General features: G+C 34.2%; 1 protein-coding gene across 1 annotated transcript; it reads right to left on the bottom strand.

Moving 5' to 3' along the window:
• Nucleotides 1–8,034: 8,034 nt before the first annotated feature.
• Nucleotides 8,035–27,890, bottom strand: LOC137813562 (amino acid permease 8-like). Its single transcript, XM_068615895.1, has 7 exons — nucleotides 27,629–27,890; nucleotides 26,634–26,867; nucleotides 25,094–25,187; nucleotides 24,556–24,773; nucleotides 10,318–10,445; nucleotides 9,816–10,037; nucleotides 8,035–8,597 (listed from the first exon to the last, which is right to left on the bottom strand). The coding sequence occupies exons 1-7, from the start codon at nucleotides 27,690–27,692 to the stop codon at nucleotides 8,175–8,177; spliced, it is 1,383 nt and encodes a 460-aa protein (XP_068471996.1). The 5' UTR covers nucleotides 27,693–27,890; the 3' UTR covers nucleotides 8,035–8,174.

Below are 27,890 nucleotides of genomic sequence, written 5' to 3' on the forward strand. Positions count from 1 at the left end.
AAATACTTAAGACTCATGCCCTAATTTCCTGCTATACTATAAGGGTACAATGATGCTAAATGAATCTCTGATTCAGTTGAGATAAAATCTACTAGTGGTTATGTGTTTACACTTGGGGGTGGTGCAGTTACATGGAAGATCAACCATGCAAATAATTATTACATGATCAAAAATGAAATATGAGTTTGTTGCTCTAAAAATGGCTGGAAGTGAAACTGAGTGGTTGAAAAACTTCTTAGCAAACATTTTGTTATGAATGAAACCAACCTCATTTGTATCAATGCATTGTGATTTCCAATTGGCAATAAGTATTACTAAAAATAAAACTTACAATGGAAAGAACATACATATATAATTGAGACATAATTTGGTAAAGCGACTGCTAAAGAGTGAAATGATTTCCATTGATTATGTCAAGTCATAATGAAATTTGGCAGATCCTCTAACAAAAAACCTAGGAAAAAAACTAATTCTAGAAACATCAAGAGGAATGAGACTTAAATCATTTGTAAACAAACAACTGATGGAAACCCAACCTTTGTGATTGGAGATCCTAAGAATAAAGTTCATATGGGTAAAAATAAGTCATTTGTTAGTTTTTCAAGCACTATAATTGATTTAATATCAAATTTGTTCATTCCTTAGTGTGTGAAAGTGTTAGATAATGCATTATCAAGAGGGTAAACTTTGTAGTTAAAATTCTATGAGGTATAAGAATTTTAACTTCTAACAAAAAATTTAAGGATTTTCACATCCCTTCAACACATACTATGTGTCTTGGATTATATAGCCTGCTATACCATCTACATGTGTGTTAACTTCATCAATCTAGGACTAGTTCATATAGCTTGCTATATTATTTATGATGCATTACATCTTATATGAACCTAGGACTTTGTTCTTTCTTTCATTCTATCTCTTGCCTTTTTCAACATGTGAGCGATTGTTCTGAAAAACTAAAATATCGCAAAAGTCACAACCCTTTCTGTTGCACAAACCTGGAGTTATTGTAGAGGAGATTGGTTTTGTGACTGGTTTGTAACTGCTATCAGATGCGTCCAGATTCAGTGTCGCCATGATTGAGAAGTTTCATGCACGTTCTGCTCTCCTTCTCCTTCTCATCAACAACCTTGGGTTTTCTTCACCTATAAATAGGTGCATCTACACTTCTCCAAGGCACACACCTTTTCTCATCTTTTATTTTCTTTTCTTTCGTATTCTTGGGTTCTTTTACTCTTAGGAGTTGTATTGCTAATTCTAAGATAAGTTCTTGTTGTATCTTGGAAAACTTGCGCAAAATATAGCAAATAAGTCCTTACGGACAATGATCATACATACCTCAAGAAATCAACCCTGTTTGAGTGTTCTTGACCTTATTTTGCTACAATTATGTGAGAGATGATGGCATATTCATGAAGCTCTTCTTAGAATTATGTGAAAGATGGTGCGGAAGCCATGGTTGTAAATGTGCAAGATCCTCCTAGGAGCTATGGTGATCTTGAAGGTGCATGATATGTATGGAAGTAGGGAGGTTCGGCCAGCCCTATGGTAAGTGAGGAAGATGAAGATTAGAGCCTAGAAACTAGGTAGAAGCAAAGCATGGCACAATGTTGGCAGCATAACTTTACTCTCATTAATCTTGCAAAATACAAGAGATGACCTTCCCTTTTATAGGCTAATGGGCCGTAAAAGCTAAGCTAATTACACATGAAATGCTTCTCAAATGAAATGGAAATGACTCCACATGGAGCACATGGGCACATGGCCGGCCATGTGAAGCAAATGTTCTAGAAAGTGCACAAAATCTAGGGTAAATCATGTGTAAGACAAGTTTATGCTTTCTAACACTACACTAATTACTAAGGCACCCCTAATGGGCCTCCATGTAACATATACAAGGCCTTCTCATCCCAAACCGTAGCTTGACCCTTGTGAACGTGAATGTGCTTGGTCCTAGACGGCCTAGGCTTCCTCCTAGACGCTCCTTATGTAGCCGCTCCTCATCATGGGCTAGACGCTCTCCTTTTGAAGTCTAGACGCTCCTCATCATGGGCTAAACGCTCCTCACATGGTTCTAGACTGTCTAGACTTGGAGCTTGGCTTTTCATAGTGTGGTGCGCTTGGCCCTCCTCCATCATCCCCTCCCACTTGAAAAGGATTTGTCCTCAAATCCAATGCTTTTACTTCTTAGGGGGATGGTTGTGGCTGGATGGTGTCCATCATCTCCTTCTTGAGAAGATCTATCCTCTGATTCGCAGACTTGATCTCGGATAGCAGCCTCTTGCTTCATCAAGGTGTGTCCTCCCGGATCAAATGTCAAACTATGAGAATCTTGAAACAAAGCAAACGAGATAATGTGAGCATTTGGAGAAAAATGAATTGTGTGAAGTTGCCATTTTTGTTTTTCTTTTGTTGTTGGCAACTTCTCACAATGTTTCCCTTTTGATGGTTGTATGTGTTCGCTAATCCTCTTATGTTTTCTAGAATTTCCAATAGTAGTTACTTGTCCCTTAGGCATAATTCCTTTAGGAGATGGTAACAACTTTAAAAGGGCAAGAGGACTATGTTCACATACAACTTCAAATGGGGAATTATGAGTAATATTGTGGACTACTCCATTGTATGCATGCTTAAAAGGAAAAGGATTCTTATCCCAAGAATTGTGAGTGTCCCTCATGATTTCGTGAAGCATAGAAGGAAGAGCTATGTTTTCAAATTTTGGAGCTCTATCCATTATTTTTGAAAATAAATCATGGAGGCTTGTCACGTTTCTTAGGAAGAGATTATCCACATCCATGAAGAATGAATCAAGACCTTTTGTTGTCCTAGGAAGCTCTAATATGACATGTGTGTCTTCCCAAGAATCTTTTACAAAAGGTGAAGGAGTATAGAGTTCTTGAGACTTTGCTTTAGGTGTAGTTTTCAAACAAGAGTTGTACCTAAAGTAATGTCTTTGAACCTCTTTTCTCATGGGTGACAAAAGTTTTCCTCTTAAAAGCTCTAGAGTTTCATCAACTCTCATTTGTCCCATGAGTTCTCCTTCTTGTAGACTTTTTCTCTTATGTGCAAAGAGAGTCTCGTTGGTACAACCATTGTTTATGAAAATTTGTACATTTTGCAATGGTTGTCTCAATAAGACATGGCAAGTTGTTCTAGGCACTACTTCATACGAAAATTGGTAAGTGCTTATAGATAACTTGTCATTCTTTTGGGGATATCTCAACACATTTGAGAAATAGTCTTGATCTATGCAAGTTTCTTTTAAAGACTCCTCTTTTGTGCTCATGCTTGCAAGTGTTCCTTTACAATAGGTAAGGCTAGGTTGTTCAACAAGAAGCATGTTTGCAAGGTTATTTTCAATGTGCTTGACTTGTTGAATGACCTTGTGGGAAGGAACACTCTTCTCCCACGCCTTTTGTTTCCCAAAAGTTTTCTCTTTTTATATTTTCTCTTCATCCCTTTTATGTTTCATTTGTATTTGGTCTTTTACCACTTGGGAATGTGGTAAAGGGCTAAGTACAAACTTTTTGTGCTTGTGGATGAAAGAAATCTCGTTAGTTAGACCATTATGCAAGGTTTTCTTATCAAATTGCCATGGTCTACCTAATAAGATGTGGCAAGCTTCCATAGGTACTACATCACATAAAACATTGTCTTTGTAGTTACCTATAGAAAACTTGATTTCCACTTGTTTGTCTACACGTAGTTCTCCATCCTCATTGATCCATTGTAAATTGTAAGGTTTTGGATGAGGAACTACTTGTAGATTTAGCTTCTTAATCAATCTAGTGCTATAACAATTGCAGCATGATCCACCATCCACAATAAGAGAGCATATATTTTCTAAAACATTGCATCTAGTATGAAAAATGTTCTCTCGTTGTGTCTCGATGGATGCACTAGGTTGATTGTGGAGGATTCTTTGAATCATCAATAAGTCCCCCTCCAAAGGATTTATCCTCTCTCCTTCCCCCTTTTCTTGTGTACTCATATTTTCCCTTTAAGAACAAAACCCTTTGGTTTGGACATTGCGCTTGCACATGCCCTCTTCCAAAACATTTAAAACACTTGGTGTCCCTAGCACAGATGGATGGGGTGGAGGCATCTTTCACAAAGGGTTTGGTAGTTTCTTTGGTTTCGTCTCTAGGTGTACTACCCTCCCTTTTAAAGTCTTTCTTGGGATAAGAGTTGGAGTAAGAACCCACCCTTTGACTTGAAGTTTTGCGCAAATTTTGTTGTTCAACTTTAATGCAAAGTTGAACCAAGTCATTCAAGTCTTGGTAGGGTAGAAGTTCTACTCTATCCCTTATCTCAAGGTTGATCCCACTTAGAAACCTAGATATGGTGGTGGTTTCTTCCTCTCTAATGGATGCTCTCATCATGTAGAGCTCCATTTTCTACCTATACTCTTCCACACTCATGTTCTTTTGTTGGAGTCTTTGGAGCTTGTCCATCAACTTCCTATGGTAGTAGGAAGGTATGTGGCGACGTCTTAGGGCTCCCCTAAGGTCATTCCAATATTCTATGGGAGGCTCCCTATGAAGACGTCGGTCTCTCTCTAGAGAGGTCCACCAATACATGGCATTGCTTTGGAAACTAAGGGTTGCTAGGGGTACCTTCCTCTCTTCACTCACCCTATGGCAAGCAAAGAGTTGCTCTACTTTCATCTCCCAATCTAGGTAGGCCTCTACATCTTCCTTACCATAAAAATGGGGTAGGTCTACCCTTACTTCCCTTGGGCTCTCTTCCTCTCGTCTTCTAGTTCTCCTAGGGGGTGGTTGGTAGTAATCATGGATTCTAAGGCTTCCCTCCCCTAGAGACTCATTACTTTTAGATGCATGAGTAGGTGTTTTTATTTTTATTTTTGTGATTTCTCTTCTTGTGCTTTAGTCAACTCATTGATTTTAGCCTCGTTCTCCAATTGTCTAAATGAAATCAATTGCATAGCTTGTGAAACTTCTTTCAAAAGAGTTTTTATAGATTTTACTTCACTTTTAATAGACTTTGGAGAGTGAGAAGAAGAAGACATGGCTAAAGCTTTGTGTATACAAGTGTTTTACCTTGAGAAAATTTAGGAAAGTCAGAGAAGGTAGTTTTCCAGGTAAGGGAGGTGAGTCACAAAGGACTACTTAAATACCAAGCCTTTGCCTTAGCCAAAAACTATCCCTCAATGTCTTCACACAAAGCTTTCTCTTAGTAAATCACTTAGAACACAATTAAGTTGAGAAATCAAATGCAAGAAAACAATGCAAGCTAACTAATTAGCCAAACTAGACGAATTAACAAAGCTTAAACAAGACAACCACACATGCAAAGCGTAACTAAAAAAACAAGTAATGTAATTAAAAACAATTAACAATTGCTAATTAAAATTCTACACTAGTCGGCCCTAGGTGAGGCTTCTTGGACACTTGGAGCCCTTGAAGACACACTCACCGTCTAATCACGTAATTAAAGAAGTAATTAACACAAATTAAGTTGCAAAGAAATTAAGAAAACTCCCTTTGTTGATCCTCTTTTTGCTATTGGCACTTCCTTGGTTGTCTTTTCTTGTTGGGCCCTCCAAGTGTTTGTGGTGTTTTGAGAAGTGTTTGATTCTGCCTTTGCCTTTGTTTCCCCTTAGAATTAAGGACTTTAATTCTCCAATTCCAGCACCTATCAAGAAGACTAGACCTTACCCAAGTCAAATTTCCACTCAAATAAGCACCAAAAGAGACTAAATTCCAGCACCAAATTTAGAGGTCAAAGAATAAAAGCAAGAAACAAATTAATTGAAGAAAACAGTACCACACAAATGGAGTTAGATTGTGACAACTAGAAAGAGTTCCAAGAATATTAGACAAGCAAATAAAGGTACTCAAATAAAGGTAGGCACCCAAAAAGAATCCTAAGAATATCACTAGAATTAGATTACAAAATAAAAAAACAGCACCACTGGAAAATTGTTGTGGGCCAGAGAATGTGTTTTTCCCCAATTTATGCTGAGCTGCCCTTTTGGAATTTGCCTCTGAAAATTGATATGCAAAATATTCAAGATCTTAACTAAAATCTGGCTTTGGAATCACTCCAAACGCATGAGCCATTGTTTTTTAATAAATTTTTCAATTTCAGTGTTCAGTTACGCCAACTGTAACGCCCAGATTTGCACACTGTTTTTAAAATATTTATCATTTTTTTCTATTGACTCTTTTGAGCTAATTCTTTTTTTGTCTTTTCTGTAACAGCCTAATCTTGCATATTCCAGAGAATCAAAAATTTCCTATGAGTGAAAATAATTTTCTAGAATAGAACAGCCAGCACAGAGAATGTAAAACAGGGGATTCTGGAAAAACCCTAAACAAAAAACAGCAAGAGACCAAAATATAACACAATGGAATTGATGAAAAAGGAATTTGTGTAAGATCTAAACACAAATATGAACTCAAACTAAAAATAAAAGGCACCAAAAGATCAATATCACAGTAGTTTCAAAGTAAGCAAAAATACCCAAAATCAAGAAACAATTAAGCCAAACAAAGTACTACTTATGATTTGATGACATTGTGGATGAACATGACTTGACAAAACATATATGGATTCAGAAATTAAAAGACTCAAAGAGCATAATATGAACCAAATAAAAGTGCAATAAAGACTCAAATACCTAAAAGAAAAACAGCAACTCAAAGGTGTATGGAATCCTATCACAAATTGCACAAGGATTGTTCAAGATCAATTGAACAAAGTGCACCGATTGGATCTTCCAAATAGCACACCAAATCAAAGTAAAAATTAAAAAACAGCAAGACAATTATGGAAACAAGATGAACAACATGAAATAAAGAAGAACTCAAAATGAAAAAGACCAAGAACTACTCATCTTTGAAGAACCTATGCTCATGATACCAAATGATGGCATATTCATGAAGCTCTTCTTAGAATCATGTGAAAGATGGTGCGGAAGCCATGGTTGTAAATGTGCAAGATCCTCCTAGGAGCTATGGTGATCTTGAAGGTGCATGATATGTATGGAAGTAGGGAGGTTCGGCCAGCCCTATGGTAAGTGAGGAAGATGAAGATTAGAGCCTAGAAACTAGGTAGAAGCAAAGCATGGCACAATGTTGGCAGCATAACTTTACTCTCATTAATCTTGCAAAATACAAGAGATGGCCTTCCCTTTTATAGGCTAATGGGCCGTAAAAGCTAAGCTAATTACACATGAAATGCTTCTCAAATGAAATGGAAATGACTCCACATGGAGCACATGGGCACATGGTCGTCCATGTGAAGCAAATGTTCTAGAAAGTGCACAAAATCTAGGGTAAATCATGTGTAAGACAAGTTTATGCTTTCTAACACTACACTAATTACTAAGGCACCCCTAATGGGCCTCCATGTAACATATACAAGGCCTTCTCATCCCAAACCGTAGCTTGACCTTTGTGAACGTGAATGTGCCTGGTCCTAGACGGTCTAGGCTTCCTCCTAGACGCTCCTTATGTAGCCGCTCCTCATCATGGGCTAGACGCTCCTCACATGGTTCTAGACGGTCTAGACTTGGAGCTTGGCTTTTCATAGTGTGGTGCGCTTGGCCCTCCTCCATCACATCACAATTATGTGAGAGAGAACATAGATTCTTTTAGTAAATCACATTTTTTAAAAATCACATTCTTTTAAAAATAAGATTTTTAAAGATACTATTTTTAAAATATTTTTGTTTTACTTTTAAATATATTTAAAACAAAAGAAATTACAATAATTTATTTGATGATTTTATCATACTAAACAATACAAATATTTTTAGTAATTTTTCTCTTAATAAAGTAAACATATCCGTTAATGAGCACTTAAATTAATAAGTGAACTCGAGTCATCAACGAGATCCTATTCATAGTATCACTTTGAAAACGAAATAATTAAATCCATGATTTAATAATCAGAGCAAAAAAAGGGTAGCACCCCGGATTATGGTTTAACTTTGATTAAAATGCATATAAATAATAGTCTTAAAATCCATGGAAGAGCAAAATACAATATTGAATATTCTATGAAGTCTACAACAATCTACTTTTAGTTATATATATTTTTTTCTTGATTCAATCATTCAACCTGTTTATTTAAATAGTTACAAGTTACAAAAAATGAGAATTGACAACCGTTATTATAGGAACAATATTTGTATTAATTATTTTAGGTCATTGCTTAGACTTGAAAAGGTTGGTTTTGTTGAAATCCTGAATAATCCCATGAATAGAACCAATTACAGCATTCACCGAAACAATGAAGCCCAGAGAAGTTATAAATTGGAGGCAGCACCACCTGAGTGATAGTTTTCTAATCTGTTTCTGGGCAATGTGCATTTGTATGGGAAAAAAGACTACTAGAGGTCCGAACCCAATTGCACCAAGGAGGGAAAGAACCTCACTGAAAAATGGCATTACCATGGCAAGGATTGTGGCCAATATCACAAAAATCGTCCTCCAAACTAACCTAAATAAGTTGAAATGAACCACTACATTGCCCATCATCAATGGATATTCCTTGTTTATGAAATCTGCATGTGGCCACACCATGTTGGCACCCATTTCAACTATACGAAAGAATGGTTGACCCATCACCTGCAACCAAATATTGATTTCAGACACTTTATTGGGGGGCATAAATACTCAACTTTACTTACCTCACTTGTAGAGAAAACATATCCATTTTCCCTTAAAAAGTACTTATTCTAACTTTATCAACATTATAAAAATCATTTCTTCCGCCATTTTATATGTACTTGCAGTTTTCTTTCTTTGATAATCATTTTACCAATTTGGTCCTCATATCTTTCGATTTGACTATATGCTCATTAAATATTACTGGCCAAGTTAACTAATTAAATAAAATTGTATAATTAAATTAAAAAAAATGGGACTAGATTCCTGAAATTTAGTAAGAAGATTAAGAAGTAAATTTTAAACCTAACTCAATTTTATCAACTATTTACATCAGAATATACATTTATGGGTTACACAATAAATCCAACAAAGTCTCCTTTAAAATGATTCCGGTATGATATTAAGAAGGTAGAAAAAATTCAATCAAATCTTATTTATTGAATTATATATTTTCAGTATCTTACTTTTGAGTAGCGAATTTGGACACCTTACCATTAATTATTGGCATGAATATGATAATGATACCCAATCTACAAATTTGAAAAAATCGAACGGAATTAACCCTTTTTGTGAGCATAGAAGGAGACATTGAGACCAAGCAACAGGCAGTTGATTTTGTTGCTCATAAAGAAGAAAAGTAGGATTGATAATATTGTGTATGACATTATGAGAAGTGAGAAATTTGGTAGGATAATCTTATTGTCCAAGAAATGAAGAAGCTTCAAACCTTTAACAGCGGCAAGAACTAGTTGCAAAATCAGAATGTTATTGTCATCCAGTTTAAGACAAATAGGGTATGAAACGTATAAGGAAGCATGGAGGAGGAAGAAGGAAGAAGAAAAATTTTCAAAGGTAGAGGAAGAAGCAGCCATGACCAAAATCAAGAGGTTCTGGATACCACGTAGAGAACAGTGAGGAATAAGGAAACAAAACCAAAAAACTATTATTGATACATATAAGAGAAACAGCAGATAGAAATATTATATAAAAGCAACATAACATAACCAGTTTTAATCTGGTTTTTCTGTTATGCTATCATATTCAACTAAAAAAAATCTAATGACGCGGATTAAAAGCATATCTTTCAATATAATTACGAATCAAAAAAAAAAAATGAGTATCAAAATTTTGAAAGATGAAAAAGAAATTGAAGTTCTGGGAAAATAATGATCCAACCTGATAAGCTCCAATCATGTGTATTACGATGCATCCGTTCCCCAGTGCGACCAACCAGAAGGGTTCGGTAAATCCGGTCAAGATGTTCCCAGGAGTGTTGTCACCAAAAGCAGCATAGCCAAGGCCACTGCACAGCAAGAACAATATTGTCATTGCTGTCAGCCCTAGCACGTTGGCCCTTTTCATTTGTTTATTTTCTGCTGGGTGTGACTTTAATGTGTCCTAAGCAAAAACATAATCCAATAATGGGATTCAGCACTGTGACAATTCGTAATTCCAATTTGCTATAACTACATTACTGGCATCTCTGTACGCTTCAGTTCTTTTCTTAAAACAGGAATGTAAGCACTCCCTCATCTTATTTTAACACTCGTTCTGTGATTGAGATTGGTTGAAATTGATTAAAAACCACAAATGTTAACAAATTTCACTACTCATATTTTCATGATGATTTTCAGTAACCTTCGATCTCTTATAAAAAAAAAAAGTGTTCAATGAGTACCATTATATCATAAATAACAGTAGCGTAAGTGCACGCAAGACCTATGTTTCCCATTGCAGTGAAAACCTTCAAAAGTTTATCTTCTAAAGGTAGTTTGGTTCCGGTAATGCTGGTTGCAGCTCCTTTTCCTGTACACATCCAAATCCAAATTGTAATTACTTTTTTCTCTCTCTAAAATCAAACGAAACAATAAGGAACTAATTCATTATTGAAGGATTAAGGACATATTTCTTGAGTTTCTTCATAACAATTAAAAAAAAATCTCAATAATTTAAAATTAACTTAGGTACAAATTAATTCGTATAAACTCTCTACAACTTTTTTAAAATTTTACTTTTTGTTTATACATAAGTTAATTTAGTTTTTGAAAATTTTATTTCACTTTTTTTTTCTTAAAAATCTTTAGAGGGAAGTCTCCAGACATGCCCTAAATATATAATAGAAGCTCTGAACGAGTGTTGAGAATTCTCTTCCATGCGTACTCTTTGTGACACTATTATTATCGGAACTTCCAAAAACATTAATTAGACTCCTTAATAAGTGTAATTTTGCTTGAAAGGTGACACTAGCCGGACTACACATTTGGGGACGTGATCTCCACTATGTTGAGCCACCAATAGAATGCAAGAAACGACACACAGATAATCTCGTAAACAAAAAGAGACAAACACAAATCATGGACAAGAACAAACACATGGAAATCAAAACTATTGAAGTCGACAGAGTTAAAATGCGGGATCGAGTCCTACCAAAGAAAGTTAGAAAGGATATATGGCCTCAGAGCCTAACAAATTTGCAGAAGAGTTGTCTTTTCTATGAATATAACTGAAAAAATAGACCAGAAGGGGTTGAATTGACCTAAAATGATTTTTGTAATAAAATTGTTAGACGAAGAGGATTAGACGGTATCATCTAATGCTTTGAAAACGTTTCAAAAAAAAATTCGTAAAGTGCTCGTAAAGGAAAGCCAGAGGCTGGTACAGGTGTAAAACAGTGAAACATTTAAATTTTTTATACTGATTAACTCTACACATATTACCTCTAGTTCTTCTTTACAATTGTTAAAACTTGATTACAAGTATTATTGCAACTTACATCAAATACACAAAGTCACTCTTTATTTATTCACAAGATTCAGAAAAAATGTTCTTTAACATTAATTCGCTTCTAATATTCTGAAGTATTTTATTACGACGAGCAAAGAAAAATGGGGTTTCAACCGTTTTCAGAAGGAGCGGACAACCAAACAATACAAGTCAATGAACTGAATCCCATTAATTCTTTGGCTACAACGTAAAGAAGAGTCTTCTGGGTGGGTGAATGAAACAAAAACAGTAAGTGGGAAGAACGCAAGCAATTAAGGTCAGTTTTATCTCAGATTAGTAATTCAGTGTCTGATATGACTATAAACAAATGCAATCGATTATTTTGGTTAAAACATGGAAGTTTAGAAATGATTAGATTATGAGAATGGGAAAAACAGTTAGGTGCTACATGTGGGGACAAAGGAAATGTTATGGTAAACCTAGAAGAATTGGAAAAAAGGGATAGGATTCTAAAATCCCAAAGGGAAGTGGGCGAAAATCTGGGTTATCAATGAGAATTTTATCAATAAATGTGAGAGGGTTCGGGAGTCCTGTGAAGTGGAGGTATATTAAGGATATTATTAGAAAGGACGGTGTCAGAATGGTGTGTTTGTAAGAAGTAAGAATGGTAAATTTCAGTTTAAATAAATGTTGTCAGTTGTGAGGAGATAATGATATTGATTATTTTTACAGTGAACCAACTAATGGGGCAGGGGGCATTCTTACGATTTGGCACAAAAAAAAATTTCAATGTTCTAATCACATAATCAATAGATGGTTCATAGTGTTTTTTGGGTTTTTTAAGGAGAGTAATATTCTTGTTGTTATAGTAAATGTGTATTCTTCGTGTAATCTGCAAATCAAAATGCATATGTGGGAAGATTTAAAAGAGATTAGACAGAAAGAACCTTGTAACTCATGGTGCATATTGGGGGACTTCAATTCCATAAGAAGCGAAGGGGAACGAAAGGGGATTAATCGAGTCAGTGGTAATATGAGAGAAATGCAAGGTTTTAATAATTTCATTGATAGTATGAAGATGGTGGATATACCCTGTATTGGAAGAAAATATACCTGGTATAGACCTAATGGCAAAGCTAAGAGCAGGCTTGACAGGTTTTTAACCACTTTTGAATGGTTGCAACATTGGCCAGGTTGTAAGCAATATGTTTTAGATAGACTAATATATGACCACTGCGCATTGGTGCTAAAATCAAATGTGGCAGATTGGGGAGTGTTAGATATTATTAGATATAATTAGATATTATTTGATATTATGAGATATTATAGATATTGTTAGATATCTCATATTTATGTAATGGGCTTAGCCCATATGTTTCTTTTTCCTATATAAACATAACCCTATGTGTTCAATATACACAAGGGATTTACCCTATTCTTTCTTTTCCTTTAATATGGTATCAGAGCATAAGGTTAGAGTTTAGGGTTTAGGGTTCAATTTTTATTGGTGAATCCACTATTCACTGGAATTTTTCCAGCCACCACCCCTACCTTCGCCGGACCTTCGCCGGACCTTCGCCGGACCTTCGCCGGACCTTCACCGGAACTTCGCCGGACCTTCGCCGGAGACACCGCCGGAATCGCTGTCGGAGCCTTCATCTTTGTTGCTCCCGCCAATTAACCGGTGACTGGATTTGTCCTTATCTTTTATGGCTTCTTCCGCTTCCGCTGCCACTATGGCTTCTTCTTCCGTCATTATGCCGGATTCATCTATTTATACTAATTACGTCAATGTTCATCTTTCCATTGACAAATTGGATGGAACCAATTATGACACTTGGGCATCAGATATTAAATTATGGCTTAAGAGTCAAGGTTATGTTGATCATCTTACTCATCCTACTCTTGCTGAAAATGAGGTTGTTCGTTGGTCGAAAATTGATGCTCAATTATGCATTGTTATCAAATCGACCATTCACTCATCTTTAAAACAAATTTTTCGTACCTATGAAACATGTTCAGAAGTTTGGGAACAAGCAAAATTATTATACACCAATGATACTCAACGTCTTTATGGTGTGTGTCAAAATCTTCTCACAATTATTGCTCCCAAACGTCTTGATGGTACAATGGCAGAATATCTAGGTAAACACACCGCTGATATAACGTCTCATGTTGATGACTCTTCTGCTTTAGTATCTCAGCATAATGATCGTACTCGCGCTCACAAGCCGGGCAAAGGGCGTCACAAGTGTGACCATTGTGGCAAACTTGGCCACAAAATTGACAGATGTTATGCCTTACATGGTCGTCCTCCTAGATCTGTTGCGGTTGCTCAAATTACCCCTGTGCAACCTTCTACCATGGACCATACTTCAATTGATACCCCAAGCCAGCCTGCTATTTTCAATGAATTTCTTAAATGGTATGAGGATCGTCAGAACCCTAGTTCCACGGCTTCTGTTGCACATTCAGGTACATCTTTTGTTGGCCTCACTCACTCCACTTCCCATGGCCCTTGGGTTCTAGATTCAGGTGCCACTGATCACATTACTGGTAATAAATCTTTTTTCTCTTCCCTATCTACTACGGGTTATTTACCTTCAGTTACCATGGCCAATGGATATAAGGTACCATCACATGGTGTTGGTACTATTAATCTTTTTTCATCTTTATCTATTGATAATGTTCTTTATGTCCCTGGGTCTCCATTTAACTTATTATCCATTAGTCGTCTCACTCGTTCCCTTGACTGTGTTATTTCTTTTACCAAAGATTCTGTTACTTTACAGGACCGGAGTTCGGGACGGATGATTGGCACCGGATGTGAGTCTCATGGACTTTATCAACTACAGATCTCTGCACATGTTGGCGCAATTATGGATTCTCCATCTCTCATTCATGCTCGGTTGGGTCATCCTAGTCTTGCCAAGATGCAACAGCTTGTTCCATGTTTGTCTAATGTGTCTACTTTATCGTGTGAGTCGTGTCAGTTAGGGAAACACATTCGTAGTTCTTTTCCTCGTAGTGTCTCACAACGTGCTTCATCTCCTTTTGCCTTAGTTCACTCTGACATTTGGGGACCAAGTCGTATTAAGTCTAATTTAGGATTTCAGTATTTTGTTACTTTTATTGATGATTATTCAAGATGTACTTGGGTATTTTTAATGAAAAACCGTTCTGAGTTGTTTTCTATATTTCAAATATTTTACAATGAAATTAAAAATCAATTTGGAATTTCCATCCGAATTTTGCGCAGTGATAATGGACGTGAGTATCTTTCTCATTCTTTTAAAAATTTTATGGCTTCTCATGGTATTCTTCATCAAACTTCATGTGCTTATACACCTCAACAAAATGGGGTAGCTGAGCGCAAGAATAGACATCTTGTTGAAACAACTCGTACTATTTTAATCCATGGTGATGTTCCTCAGCGTTTTTGGGGTGATGCCGTTCTTAGTGCATGTTATCTCATTAATCGCATGCCATCTTCAGTTTTAGATAACAAAATTCCTCATTCTATTTTATTTCCACATGACCCTCTCCACTCTTTACCTCCCAAAGTTTTTGGGTCCACATGTTTTGTTCATAATTTTAGTCCTGGTCTTGATAAATTATCTCCTAAGTCACACAAATGTGTCTTTTTAGGGTTCACTAGATCACAAAAAGGATATAAATGTTTCTCACCGTCTTTAAACCGTTATTTTATTTCAGCAGATGTCACCTTCAGTGAATCTTCCCTTTACTTTAAGTCTTGTCCTTCTCCTTCAATTTCTTCATCTAATCAAGTTAATATTCCTCTTGTTGTGCCTAGTGCACCTAACAATTCACCACCGCCGCCAACTCTTCAGGTGTATAGTCGTCGTCAACCGTCTCATCGTCCATCAGCAGACTCTATTCTGGTGCCAACACCTCATCCCCCTCCGGCTCCTATAGTTGAACCTCCGACTGTTGAACCTGATCTTCCTATTGCTATTCGTAAAGGTATACGTTCTACTCGTAATCCCTCTCCACATTATACTGCTTTGAGTTACCATAGACTATCTCAACCCTTTTATACCTGCCTTTCGTCTATTTCTTCTGTATCCATTCCAAAATCTGTAGGTGATGCCTTAGCCCATCCTGGTTGGCGTCAGGCCATGCTTGATGAAATGAATGCGCTTCAGAATAATGGAACTTGGGAACTTGTTCCTTTACCATCTAGGAAATCTGTTGTTGGTTGCAGGTGGATTTTTGCTATCAAAGTTGGTCCTGATGGTACTATTGATCGTCTCAAAGCTCGTCTTGTGGCTAAGGGTTATACCCAAATTTTTGGTTTAGACTATGGTGATACTTTTTCTCCAGTAGCAAAGATGGCCTCTGTTCGCTTATTCATAGCTATGGCTGCTCTTCAACAATGGCCTCTTTATCAACTGGATGTTAAAAATGCTTTTCTTAATGGGGATTTGCAGGAAGAAATTTATATGGAGCAACCTCCCGGTTTTGTTGCTCAGGGGGAGTCTTCTGGATTGGTATGTCGTCTTCGCAAATCCTTATATGGCCTCAAGCAGTCTCCTAGGGCTTGGTTTGGAAAATTTAGCAATGTTGTTCAACAATTTGGTATGACTCGCAGTGAAGGCGATCATTCAGTTTTTTATCGTCACTCGAGTGCTGGGTGTATCTATCTTGTAGTATATGTTGATGACATTGTTCTTACCGGCAGTGATCACCATGGCATCTCACAAGTAAAACAACACCTTTGTCAACACTTTCAGACCAAAGATCTTGGCAAACTCAGATATTTCTTGGGGATTGAGGTAGCACAATCCAATACTGGTATTGTTATCTCTCAAAGAAAATACGCATTAGATATTTTGGAGGAAATTGGGTTGATGAATTCGAAATCTGTTGATACTCCCATGGATCCCAACGTCAAGCTTCTACCCAATCAGGGGGAGCCTCTTTCAGATCCTGAGAAGTACAGGAGATTAGTTGGAAGATTGAACTATCTCACTGTTACTCGTCCTGATATTTCCTTTGCAGTCAGTGTGGTGAGTCAATTTCTTAATTCTCCATGTGAAGATCATTGGAATGCAGTCATTCGTATAGTGAAGTACATTAAAGGCTCTCCTGGAAAAGGTTTGTTATATGGTCATAATAACCATACCAAAGTCGTTTGTTATTCAGATGCTGATTGGGCAGGATCTCCATCTGATAGAAGGTCAACTTCTGGTTATTGTGTCTCCATTGGTGATAACTTGATCTCTTGGAAGAGCAAGAAACAAAGTGTTGTGGCAAGATCTAGTGCAGAAGCAGAATATAGAGCTATGGCCTCGGCTACTTGTGAGCTTATTTGGCTTAAACAGTTACTTAAAGAATTGCAATTTGGAGAGGTTACTCAAATGACACTGATATGTGATAATCAGGCTGCTCTTCATATTAGCTCAAATCCAGTTTTTCATGAAAGGACAAAACATATTGAGATTGATTGTCATTTCATTCGAGAAAAGATTATATCAGGAGATATCAAGACTGAGTTTGTTAATTCAAATAATCAATTAGCAGATATTTTTACTAAACCCTTACGAGGACCTAGGATTGATTACATTTGTAACAAGCTGGGTACATATGATCTATATGCACCAGCTTGAGGGGGAGTGTTAGATATTATTAGATATAATTAGATATTATTTGATATTATGAGATATTATAGATATTGTTAGATATCTCATATTTATGTAATGGGCTTAGCCCATATGTTTCTTTTTCCTATATAAACATAACCCTATGTGTTCAATATATGACCACTGCGCATTGGTGCTAAAATCAAATGTGGCAGATTGGGGAGCAACTCTGGCAGGAAGATAAGGAGTTTGACAATTTTGTTAAAAGCAAATGGGAAAGTTACTTGGTGCAGGGCAACGCAATCGTAGTGTTAAAAGAGAAATTGAAAATGCTAAAGAGTGACCTGAAAGGATGGAATAAAGATGTTTTTGGGTATACTGATAAGATAAAACTTGATATCTTGAGGAAAATACAAGAGCTATATATAAGAGATGATGTAAACGCCATGGATGAGAACAAGATCAAGGAAATAAGAGAACTTTTGAGCCAATTACAGGATATCAATGTGAGGAACGAATCTTTATTACAACAAAAGTCAAGAGCACTATGAATCAAGCAGGGGGATTCCAACTCAAAATACTTTCATGCGTCAATTAAATGGAGGAGGTTAAGGAATGAGATAAAAGGAGTACATTGTCATAACTCTGGCAACTGGGTGGAAGAGCCAAATACGGTAAAGGAGTTGGTTACAGAGTTCTACAAGAAAAAGATGTCGGCTATAAAGGATATTGGAGTAAGGTTGGATAATGTTGAATTTAAGGAGATATCAGAATCTGATAACAGATTCTTGACTGATCCTTTTGACGAAAAAGAAATTAAGGATGCCATTTGGAATTGCGATAGTCATAAAAGCCCCGGTGCAGACGGAGTAACTTTCAGTTTCATTAAAAAGTACTGGGGTTTACTAAATAAGGATGTGTTGGGTGCAGTGAACACTTTCACAAAGAGGGGAAAATCCCGAAGGGTTGTAATGCTTCATTCTTAACGTTGATCCCAAAGTCTAAGAATCCTCAATCTCTTGAAGAGTATAGACCCATCTCACTCGTAAGTTGTATGTACAAGATTCTGACCAAAGTGTTATCTAATAGGATTAAAAAAGTTATTGAGAAGGTGATAAATGGATCACAATCGGTTTTTTTGTCCAATAGAGGATTATTAGACAGTGTCCTCGTAGTGAATGAGGTTTTGGATGATTTGAAAAGGAGGAAAAGCGGGACGATTGTGAAACTTTATTTCGAGAAGGCGTATGACTCGATGAGTTGGGAGTTCTTATTTTACATGATGGGAAGATTAGGGTTTTACGAAAAATGGATACAGTGGATTAGAGCATGCCTTGAATCAGTTACCGTCTCGATTTTGGTAAATGGTAGCCCGACAAAAGAATTCAAACCTTCTAGAGGCATTAGACAGGGGGATCCGATGGCACCATTTTTGTTTCTGATTGTAGCACAAGGACTGGTAGGGCTAGTAAAACAAGCGACAAGAAAAAACTTGTTTTCTGAAACAAAAGTCGGGGATAAAAAGGTAGATGTGAATCTACTCCAATTTGCAGATGACACCCTTTTTGTATGCGAATCAAAAGTGCAGAATATCATGTTCATTAAGGCTATATTAAGATGTTTTGAATTAAGCTCTGGCCTTAGAGTTAACTTCCATAAAAGCAAAATTGGTACAATTGGAGTAGATAGGTATGAGGTGAAAATGTACTCGAAAATACTTCATTGCAGTCTAATGGATATACCCTTTACATACTTAGGACTAACTATTGGTGGTAATCCATCAAGGTGTTGCTTTTGGGAGTCAGTGCTATCGAAGATAAGAAAGAAACTTTCGGTATGGAAGGGGAGGAACCTGTCATTTGCGGGGAGAGTTTGTCTTATAAAATCTGTCATTAATGTCATACCACTATTCTTTCTATCCTTTTTTAAAGCCCCAATTGGAGTGTGTAAGGAGATCACAAAATTACAAAGAAAGTTTTTGTGGGGGTGGGGAGCGAAAGGGAGAAAAATCGCTTGGACTAGCTGGGAGAACATTTGTAAAGCAAAAAAGTAGGGTGGACTAGGTATTAGGCGCATTGATTTGTTCAATAAGGCACTCTTGGCTAAAATGGTTATGGAGAATGGGTTCCCCAGAGATTGGACTTTGGAAGGATGTTCTCGAATCAAAGTATGGTCCGCGGAGGCTGACAAACTCACCTGAACCGAAACGAAACAGGAATACATCTAGATGGTGGAATGATTTATCCAAAGTCAGTCTTTTAGACCAAGGCGACAACTGGTTCAATTCGATATGGTCTGGAAAGTTGGATCTGGGGAGAAGGTCAAATTTTGGGAAGATGAATGGCTAGCCAATGGTCAACTCAAAGAAAGATATGAAAGAATATATAATAACTCTGAGCTTAAGGACAAGTCTATTGGTAGTTTCGGAAGATGATCTACAGAAGGGTGGGAGTGGAAATTTAGTTGGAGAAGAGAATGGTTTGAGTGGGAAAAAACTATGGTAGAGAATTTTATGGCAATTATATCACAGGTGTCACTACACCCAGATAAAGAGGATTTACGGATATGGAACGACCCTCCATCATACACTTTCTCGCTAAAATTTGCTTATAATAAGTTAGTAAATCACAGATTTGGGGGTATCGGTGGTGTTTGAACATCTTTGGAATTTAAAGGTTATGCCTTCAACTCTGTTTTATGTGTGGAGGGCCCTTTCGAATAGGATAGCAACTAAACAGAATCTGCACAAAAGGGGTGTCACATCGGGGGATACTTTATGCGTTTTTTGTGGGAGGGAGGAGGAGACAACTTCACACATCCTTGTTTCATGGAAGGAATCAATTAAAGTATGGAATATGTGCTTTAGCTGGATGGGGATTAGTTCGGTGAATCATAATGAGTTGATTTATCATTTCGAACAATTCTCTTGCATATGCTTAAATCAAGAAGGCAATAGGTTATGGAAAAGCCTTTGGGTCTCAGTATTATGGTGTATATGGAAGCATAGAAACAAGGTTATTTTTAACCAAGCAAAGATAGATGCAGAGAAAATTTTTACTTTGGCACAAGTACAATCATGGGTATGGATGAAACATAAAGAAAGGAAAGTTAAATTTTTTTTTCTGATTGGATTTTATCACCTTTAACCTGTATTAATATAACAATAAAATAAGATTAGATTGTAGAAACCTGTGTAACTAATTTATTTTCAATATTCAATGTATGAAAGGCTGGATTGTATCAATAATTATAGTATGAATTACTCACAATCATTGTTATGGCATGTATTGTATCTTTGAAGTAGTTGAGTTGAGAGGTGTGGAAGGTAGTGTTTCTCGATGCAGGTAAAGCTGGAGGGGAGCAGTGAATAACATGTATCAGAGGTGAATGCATAGGGAAAGAACTTGGAAGGTATACGCTGATCCTACTATTGCTGGAAGGATATGGCACAGGGAGAAAGTTTAAAGAGCCAATTAAAAGGTAGAATGCCACTGTTTGTGCTGGTCAAAGAAGGCTGAAATTGATTTAATGAGTAGATGAGGAAGCCAAGTTAAGGCTTTACTCAGTATTTATAAAGAATATGAATCCACACAAAAAAGGGGGCAATAGAGAAGTTTTAGTAGCTGTCAGTTAGCGAGAATAATGGACTGTACTGGTGCTGTGATGATGGAAATTGGAAGACTGAAGGGTGGGGTTGGGACGGATTTTTTGGGCAGCAAGTGCCAGTCTTTGTATGTCGCTTTAGCTGCCAGCACCTATAGAGTAAGAAAACAATGTTGTTAAGGAAGCATGAGAGTTGGAAACTGGTCCTAAAAGAAGCAGCTTTGGCACTTCTAAAGCTGGTATTAATTAGAGATGTTTCATTGATTTGGGGATAGCTTCGGGGATGAAAATTGTTGTTTAGGTGTGATGACCTTTTGCTTGAGATACATGTTTTAATCTTTTGAGCAGGCAAGCTTTCTTAGGCGCTTATGCAGGGAGTTGTGGTACTGATGTAAACTGTTTTGGATTTTCTTTTTTTTTATTTAGCAACATGTTATTTGTATAAGGTTAAGACATCCTAAAATATTCCCTTTTAACTAATTTTACTTTTTATTGAAAAAAATAGTGTCAGTCATAATTACAACAAAATGATAATACTTCTATCAGTCCCAAGTATTCTATTTGTCAATCTTGATTTTCGCTACATCGGAACCACCAACGTAATGCAAGCAACAATACATTGATAATCTCATAAAAAAAAATACTATAAAAAAATCATTAATAATAATAAAAATTTATAGATAAAATATAATTAATCATTGACTAAATTAGATAATATTTTTGAAAAAAAAATTATCAAAATTTTAATTACTACCTATTTTATATTTTAAATTAGACTCTATAAATCTTTTAAAAACTAATTTAAAATCTACTAATATTTTAGATATTGCTATATATATGTATATCATTTAATAGGTTTAATTTATAAGGAAAATAACTTTGCATTAACTTTAGATTCCAAAGAATTAGCTAATGAAATGGATATAGAGCCTATTGTGTTTGGACAAGAATTTAAACGCTTAATTCATTTTCATAGAAAATTTAAAATATTTTATAACAAAATATGTTGTTTTGTTTAGGAAGTAAGACTTTGAAGTTTTTTATATTTTTAAATTTGTGCATTATCTTTTCATATTATCTTCCCAATTCAATTTTAGTTGAATTTTTTTTATTCTCAATTCAATTTTAGTTGGATATTTTTATTCATTTTGAGAAGAGATGTTTTTTTTATTTAGATTGTTACGACTAGTTTTATTGTTTTTGTCACAAACCACTGTTATTTTGTTTTGGACATTAGCCAGAATTTTTTCAATGTTAGATAGATTATTCTTTTGCAGATGTAAACTAGATTTGTTTGATTTGCGTAGATTTTTTTTGTATGTGAACAGTGACTATTTTTGTCACCGAAACTAGGATTATTTTTCTAATGCTAGGAAGAAAAATTTTCAACGAACATTAGTTGGGATTTTTATTCCTAATGTAGACTGAGATAACTTTTCAGTTGATATTGATAAAACAATAAAAAAATAATCCTGATCAATATAAGTGTAAATAATTATGGTTAATATCAACAAAAAGAACAATTTTGACTGACATGTATAAAAAAAAGCTTCATCAGTCAAATGAAAAAAATCTTGACCAATTTTAACGAAAAAAGTAACATCAAAGATTGACTAAAATGATATCATCAATTTGAATATTTTTTAATTATTAATAATTGTTGATATTTAAATAAATTTTTTATATATATAGTGGTAATTGAACTACTTTATGTAAATAAAAATTAATAAATTTGAATTCTCTTATCCAAGTAAAATATTTGAAAACAAAATAATTTGAAATGAGAGAAATTCAAATTTAATGCATTTAAATGTTCAACCAATTTTTAATGCAAACAAGAATAAGTTTAATGAAAAATGAAAAATTCATAAAAATGACATTCTGATGAAAGTGTTAATGATGAGATTACATATTCAATTGGAGATATTTTTCGTATTTAATGTTTATATATATAAAGTAGATCTGTCTATTTCTTCAATTGAGACTCGATTTATATAATTCTTCTTATATGGAAACAATTATGGATTTTTATTTGAATCCAAAAAAATTAAAACAAGTGAAAATGAATTAAAAAATATTATATTAATTTTGAATTTTTTTTATAAGATTTAGTGAACATTTTAATATTAACGGTCATGATTTATTTTAAGAAATAAAATTGTTGAGAAGAGTTTTAAAAGAATTTAATACTCTAATAAAAATATTAAATTGCATAATTTTTTTATTCTTTTCCAAATGCATGTATGGCTTATAGAATCCTATTAACATACCCATAATTGCTATTCTTGAAAGAATTTTTTTACAGTTAAAATTACTTAAATGTCATTTAAGACTGATGATGTTTACAAGGATTATAGAATACTATTAACAGTACCCATAACAAATTGCTATTCTTGGAAGGGTTTGTTTAAAGTTAAAATTACTTAAACCTTATTTAAGCGCAATAATGTTACAAGATATATTAAATGGATTAGCAATTTTATCTATTGATAATGAAATATTAGAATTATTTTATTACAAAACATTAATAAATAGTTTTGCTGCTAAAAAGGTCGAAAATTAATATAAAGAAGAATAATAATAAATTTGTCTAAAAATTTTGCGCCTCAACAAATCTCTATACACGACTCTACCCTATGTGAAGAAAGGTAAACAAACGGTCATTCATGTCTGCGCGGAAACATAACAAACAAAGGAAGGTGGAAAAAGTATAAAAAGATAAAAGAAACTAAAAGGTTAAGGAAAATTGCTTTATGTATTTAACTTGCAATCATAAATAGATTTGTGTGGTATAATTAATTATATTTGAAGACAAAACTAATTAATATAAATATTTTATTAATATTTATACACATAAAGTATATTTTATATGATTATGTTATTATATATTGGTTATTATTTTTTAATATAATTGATAATATTATTAATATTTTGTTTATATTTATGTTTTTATTATAATAAAAATAAAATATTAAAATATAAATATTAAAATAATAATAAAACAAATTAATTTAAACTGTGATACTTTGATAACTAACTTATTTTAATTTGTTATTCTAAATTTTTTTCTCGATTAAGATTTTATGATGATTTTTTATTTAATTTTAAATTAATTTTCATTTTAATTTATATGTTTTTAAATTACCTTTTTCCATTAATTTATTTTATAAAATTAGGGATATTATAAACGAGTGGAAAATTCTTTTATAAACGAGTATCCAAGAGACATTCTATAACTCGAAGCGTAATTAAACATTTCTTAATATTGAATTATATCTTTTTTAAATGCAAAAGTACTTGGATAGTTTCTAAATATATCAATTTAAAAAAAATCTTTCACATTACAATCACTCTAAACTTTCCATTCATTTATCTTTATTTTTCTCTCGTTTTTTCTTAATCTAAATACTAGTTACTTTCTACTTATCTTTGTTTTCTACTCTTTTTTTTAATATAAATAACTTCACTTTCCTCTTTCTTTCTTTTTCTTTCATTTTTTTTTTTTTCACTTACTCAATTTTCATTCTCTAATAAAAGCGAAGGGCAAGAGAAAAAAAATTCACATTCCACACATGACATGATAGACACGCGTAACCACATCCACAACACCCATATTCTTATCTATTTCTCTTTTCAACCATCACAATATAGCTAAAGTCACCTAATCACGTGGCTGGCGTAAATTGCCGTATACATATACATTTAGGAGTTTTAGTTTATCTTAAAAGAAATTGTCATTGAAAGTATCCAAAAAATATTAGTTTATTTTCAAAAGAAATTATTCATAACCATCTCATTTAAATTCTTAATTAATCTTTAATTTTTTTAATAATAACATTTTAGTAAAAATATTATCAATGTTCTTAAAATATATACATTATCTTGACCTATGAATAACTAAAATGAAGGGAAGAACTCACATAACGAAAATGAAAAACTAAAACAGATAGTTGTGTAAGTAATGGTGAAAAGTTAAAAGCACTTACCTGAGAGGACGACCGAGAGACATAGCCCACTACCAATGAATACATAACCAAAAGAGGTGATGGCAGCAGCAGTTGAGAGCCATGTAAGCTCGTGAAAGTTTGGAATCTGAGACAAGAAAATTTGCAAAATGCCAAAACCGATCATGAAGGGATTATTCGAAAACTTGCAGGAAGCTGCATTTCCTGCTCTGTGGAAACAAATTGCTTTCCTTATTGCCCTGCCATATCACACTCATCGTCATAAACCATACGACATAAAAAGGTTAAATAATCTGTATTCAAGAGTTTTAAATTTTATAGTTAATAGTTGTATTCTAAATGATTAATTCAAAATTCTATTAATAGCATCTCCGGAGTTGCTTACAAGTTAGGATCTCATTAAAATAACATTTTGATTGATAAGTAATTTTGTATTCCAATTATGATTCACAAATAATATCATACTAAATGATAAGTATGGAAGAAGTTAGACGCGGTAATCTCATTTGCATTTTTGTAATAAATAAATTCTTAAATAAGCTTTAATTATATTACGCACACCAAGCTTGTGGAAGAAGTTATTGTGTAGCCGACGGTGATCCCAGCGAGCTTGGTATATTGAACCAATCCACAAAGCACATGCATTGTTCCACCTATTACCAAAATAGCAAGACCAAATTAATCAATGGAAACAGACTACGAACAAATGAAAAAAAGAATTCAATCACAGTATCTACACTTATAATTATTGTTGTTATAATCGAGAGGAATTGAGACCTTAAGTTAAGTTAGAGGGAAAATTACAACCAATAGATATTACCAAAATTTCTACAATTTAAAGTTAACATGTTTAATAGATAAGAAAAATTTAAATATTTAATAGATAAGACAAAAAATATTGGTGTGAAAGAAATAAAAATAATAATAATAATTGACGTATAAAATTATTAGAAAGAAATACATTTGGCATATCTGACAAAAAAACTGGATGTTAATTATTTATTTGTCATAAGAACTAACCTGATGCATAGAACACCCTTAAAAAACATGAAACATGTACACATATAAAGATAATGATTTAGTTATAACAGATTCATATATACACCAATAATTTTTAATTGAAGGCGGAGATATCAATACATGTTCAAGTAGCAAATAGAAATAAAAAATCACTTAAACCATAACTTAGTATTGTAACATCTATTTCACTTTTCTGTTATAGTCACAAGTTTGCTCGTGAAGGAAAAAGGACATTAAAAAGTATTTCACCAGGTCCATTCATCATCAATCGATGACAAAATGTTCTGGTTAAAGGTATGAAGACCCCAAGCTACAATATTTAATTTCTATGGCTCTTATTTACATTTTCCTATTTGTCCCGTGATCAATAAAAAGTTATGGTCATAATCGCTTTTTCCTACTTGATGGTATAAATGAAGTCTTGTTCAAGGTACAGGTTCATCCATTATTTATTAATGGATACATTTAGAATAATGTAATTACCAAGATTTATTATTAAATGTAACATAATTACCTAGATAATATCATCAAGTTTTCTATTATGATTTAGGTACTTGGGTGACTACTTATAAGTTACAACCCCAGTCTAACATATGATAAGATTAATGAGATCGAAAATAGGTTTAGCAAGTGATCTTTGGTGAAATTTTTATCTTAATTATATATATTTATTTAAAGCTAATTCTAAGACCTTTAGTCTCCACAACAGTTTCATTCGGACCCAAGTAGCAGACATCATAATTGTTAGATTATAATTCTGCTGACTTTACTCCAATAAATATTTCAAATAATAAAGTTATAATTATTGATTAAAAAGAAAGTAAATTTAACAATTCAATAACTTCTTATATGTGAATATGTGTATGTTCACCACAACAACATTTTTCAATCATGTAAAAGGGCAACTATTTTGACTCTTAACTTAGCAGAGTTGCAATGTAGCTCTGATGTTTTCCACTTTTAGGGTATATTAGTTGTCAATACTTCTCACAGTAAAGATGTATCTTACAAACTAATCGGTAGCAGTGATTAGAAGAAAAAAATCATTAGAATAATGAAATTATGGAAGTTGAGAATACCTAAGTAAGCCTTGACAGCCTGCATATAAGTATAATTTCTCTGGCCAGTGACAGGGTCTGGATATCTGTAACAATCGGCTACAAGACTGTAAGTGAAAATGGAGATAGCTGAAAAGGTGATGATACTTCCTATGCCTGCTATCCATCCTAGCTGTGCCATGGCCCATGCAAGAGCCAGCACCCCTGCCCCTACCACCACAGTTATAATGTGTGTGCTTGCCGTCAACACATTCCCTGCAAACAGAACACAAACATAATATATGCTCTTTTAGCTTCATCTGGATTTGAATGTTTTATTTCTTAGGAAAAGAATGTCTGATAACTGGTTAAGTATACAAATGCACAAAATGAATCTCACTTCTCTAAAATAAGTACCTCAATTAAGAAGATAAAGGAACTAATTTCCATTCTTGATGATGAAATCAACTATTGATAGTATCTACATGTTTAACAAATCATAACATCAACTAACAATTTTCTTAACAAAGATAAGTTATTTTATTGAAAACTTCATATGAACTCGACATAACTGTGACAGAATACACAACAGAGATTTGCAAACCTCAAGTTTACATCAGGTTGATTGGGCCTAAACGGGCACTACAGTATATTTTACTTCTAAAGTGAGTTGAGCGATAGTTAACTCAACTTTGAAGATCCAAATCTACAAAAGATACTCAGTTTTAACCGTTTCAGTTTTGGTCTTTCATGTTATAATTGAGTTAATACGCATTCTTGAAATTGGTAACTTGTTTTAACTTTTGTATCATTAAAATTCTCTCTCGGAGCGTCAACCAGTTGATGAAGTTGCTCTCACTTAAATATGAACTGAAAAACTTATTAATACGCTACTACAATCAAGTCTTTCAGAGAGCCTAAGGACTTAAAAACACTGATTTAGATATTAAATCTAAATATTATAGCGTTCAGAACTGAAATCAATACAAATTCAGAGATGAAATTGAAGATTCGAGGTAGTTAGAAAGAAAACGAACCGGTTCTTCTGATTCTGCCATCGTCGTCCGGTTCCAGTTCGATGAGAGGTTTGACGCTCTCCATTGAGATCCCCTTTTCGTTCCGTCAGGTATCAACACTTCGAGAACGATGCACCATTTGAGTTCCCCGTTTTTTCAATAATCTGATAAATATGATATCTTCTCTAATATGATAAGAAAGGAATATTATTTATATGCATAGGAAATTTTAAATTCTATTAGATTAGATTCAAACAGAGCGTACCCAAAGCAACGTTTACTT

The sequence above is a fragment of the Phaseolus vulgaris genome, chromosome 1, assembly GCF_000499845.2.
Source record: "Phaseolus vulgaris cultivar G19833 chromosome 1, P. vulgaris v2.0, whole genome shotgun sequence".
NCBI classification, from domain to species: domain Eukaryota; kingdom Viridiplantae; phylum Streptophyta; class Magnoliopsida; order Fabales; family Fabaceae; genus Phaseolus; species Phaseolus vulgaris.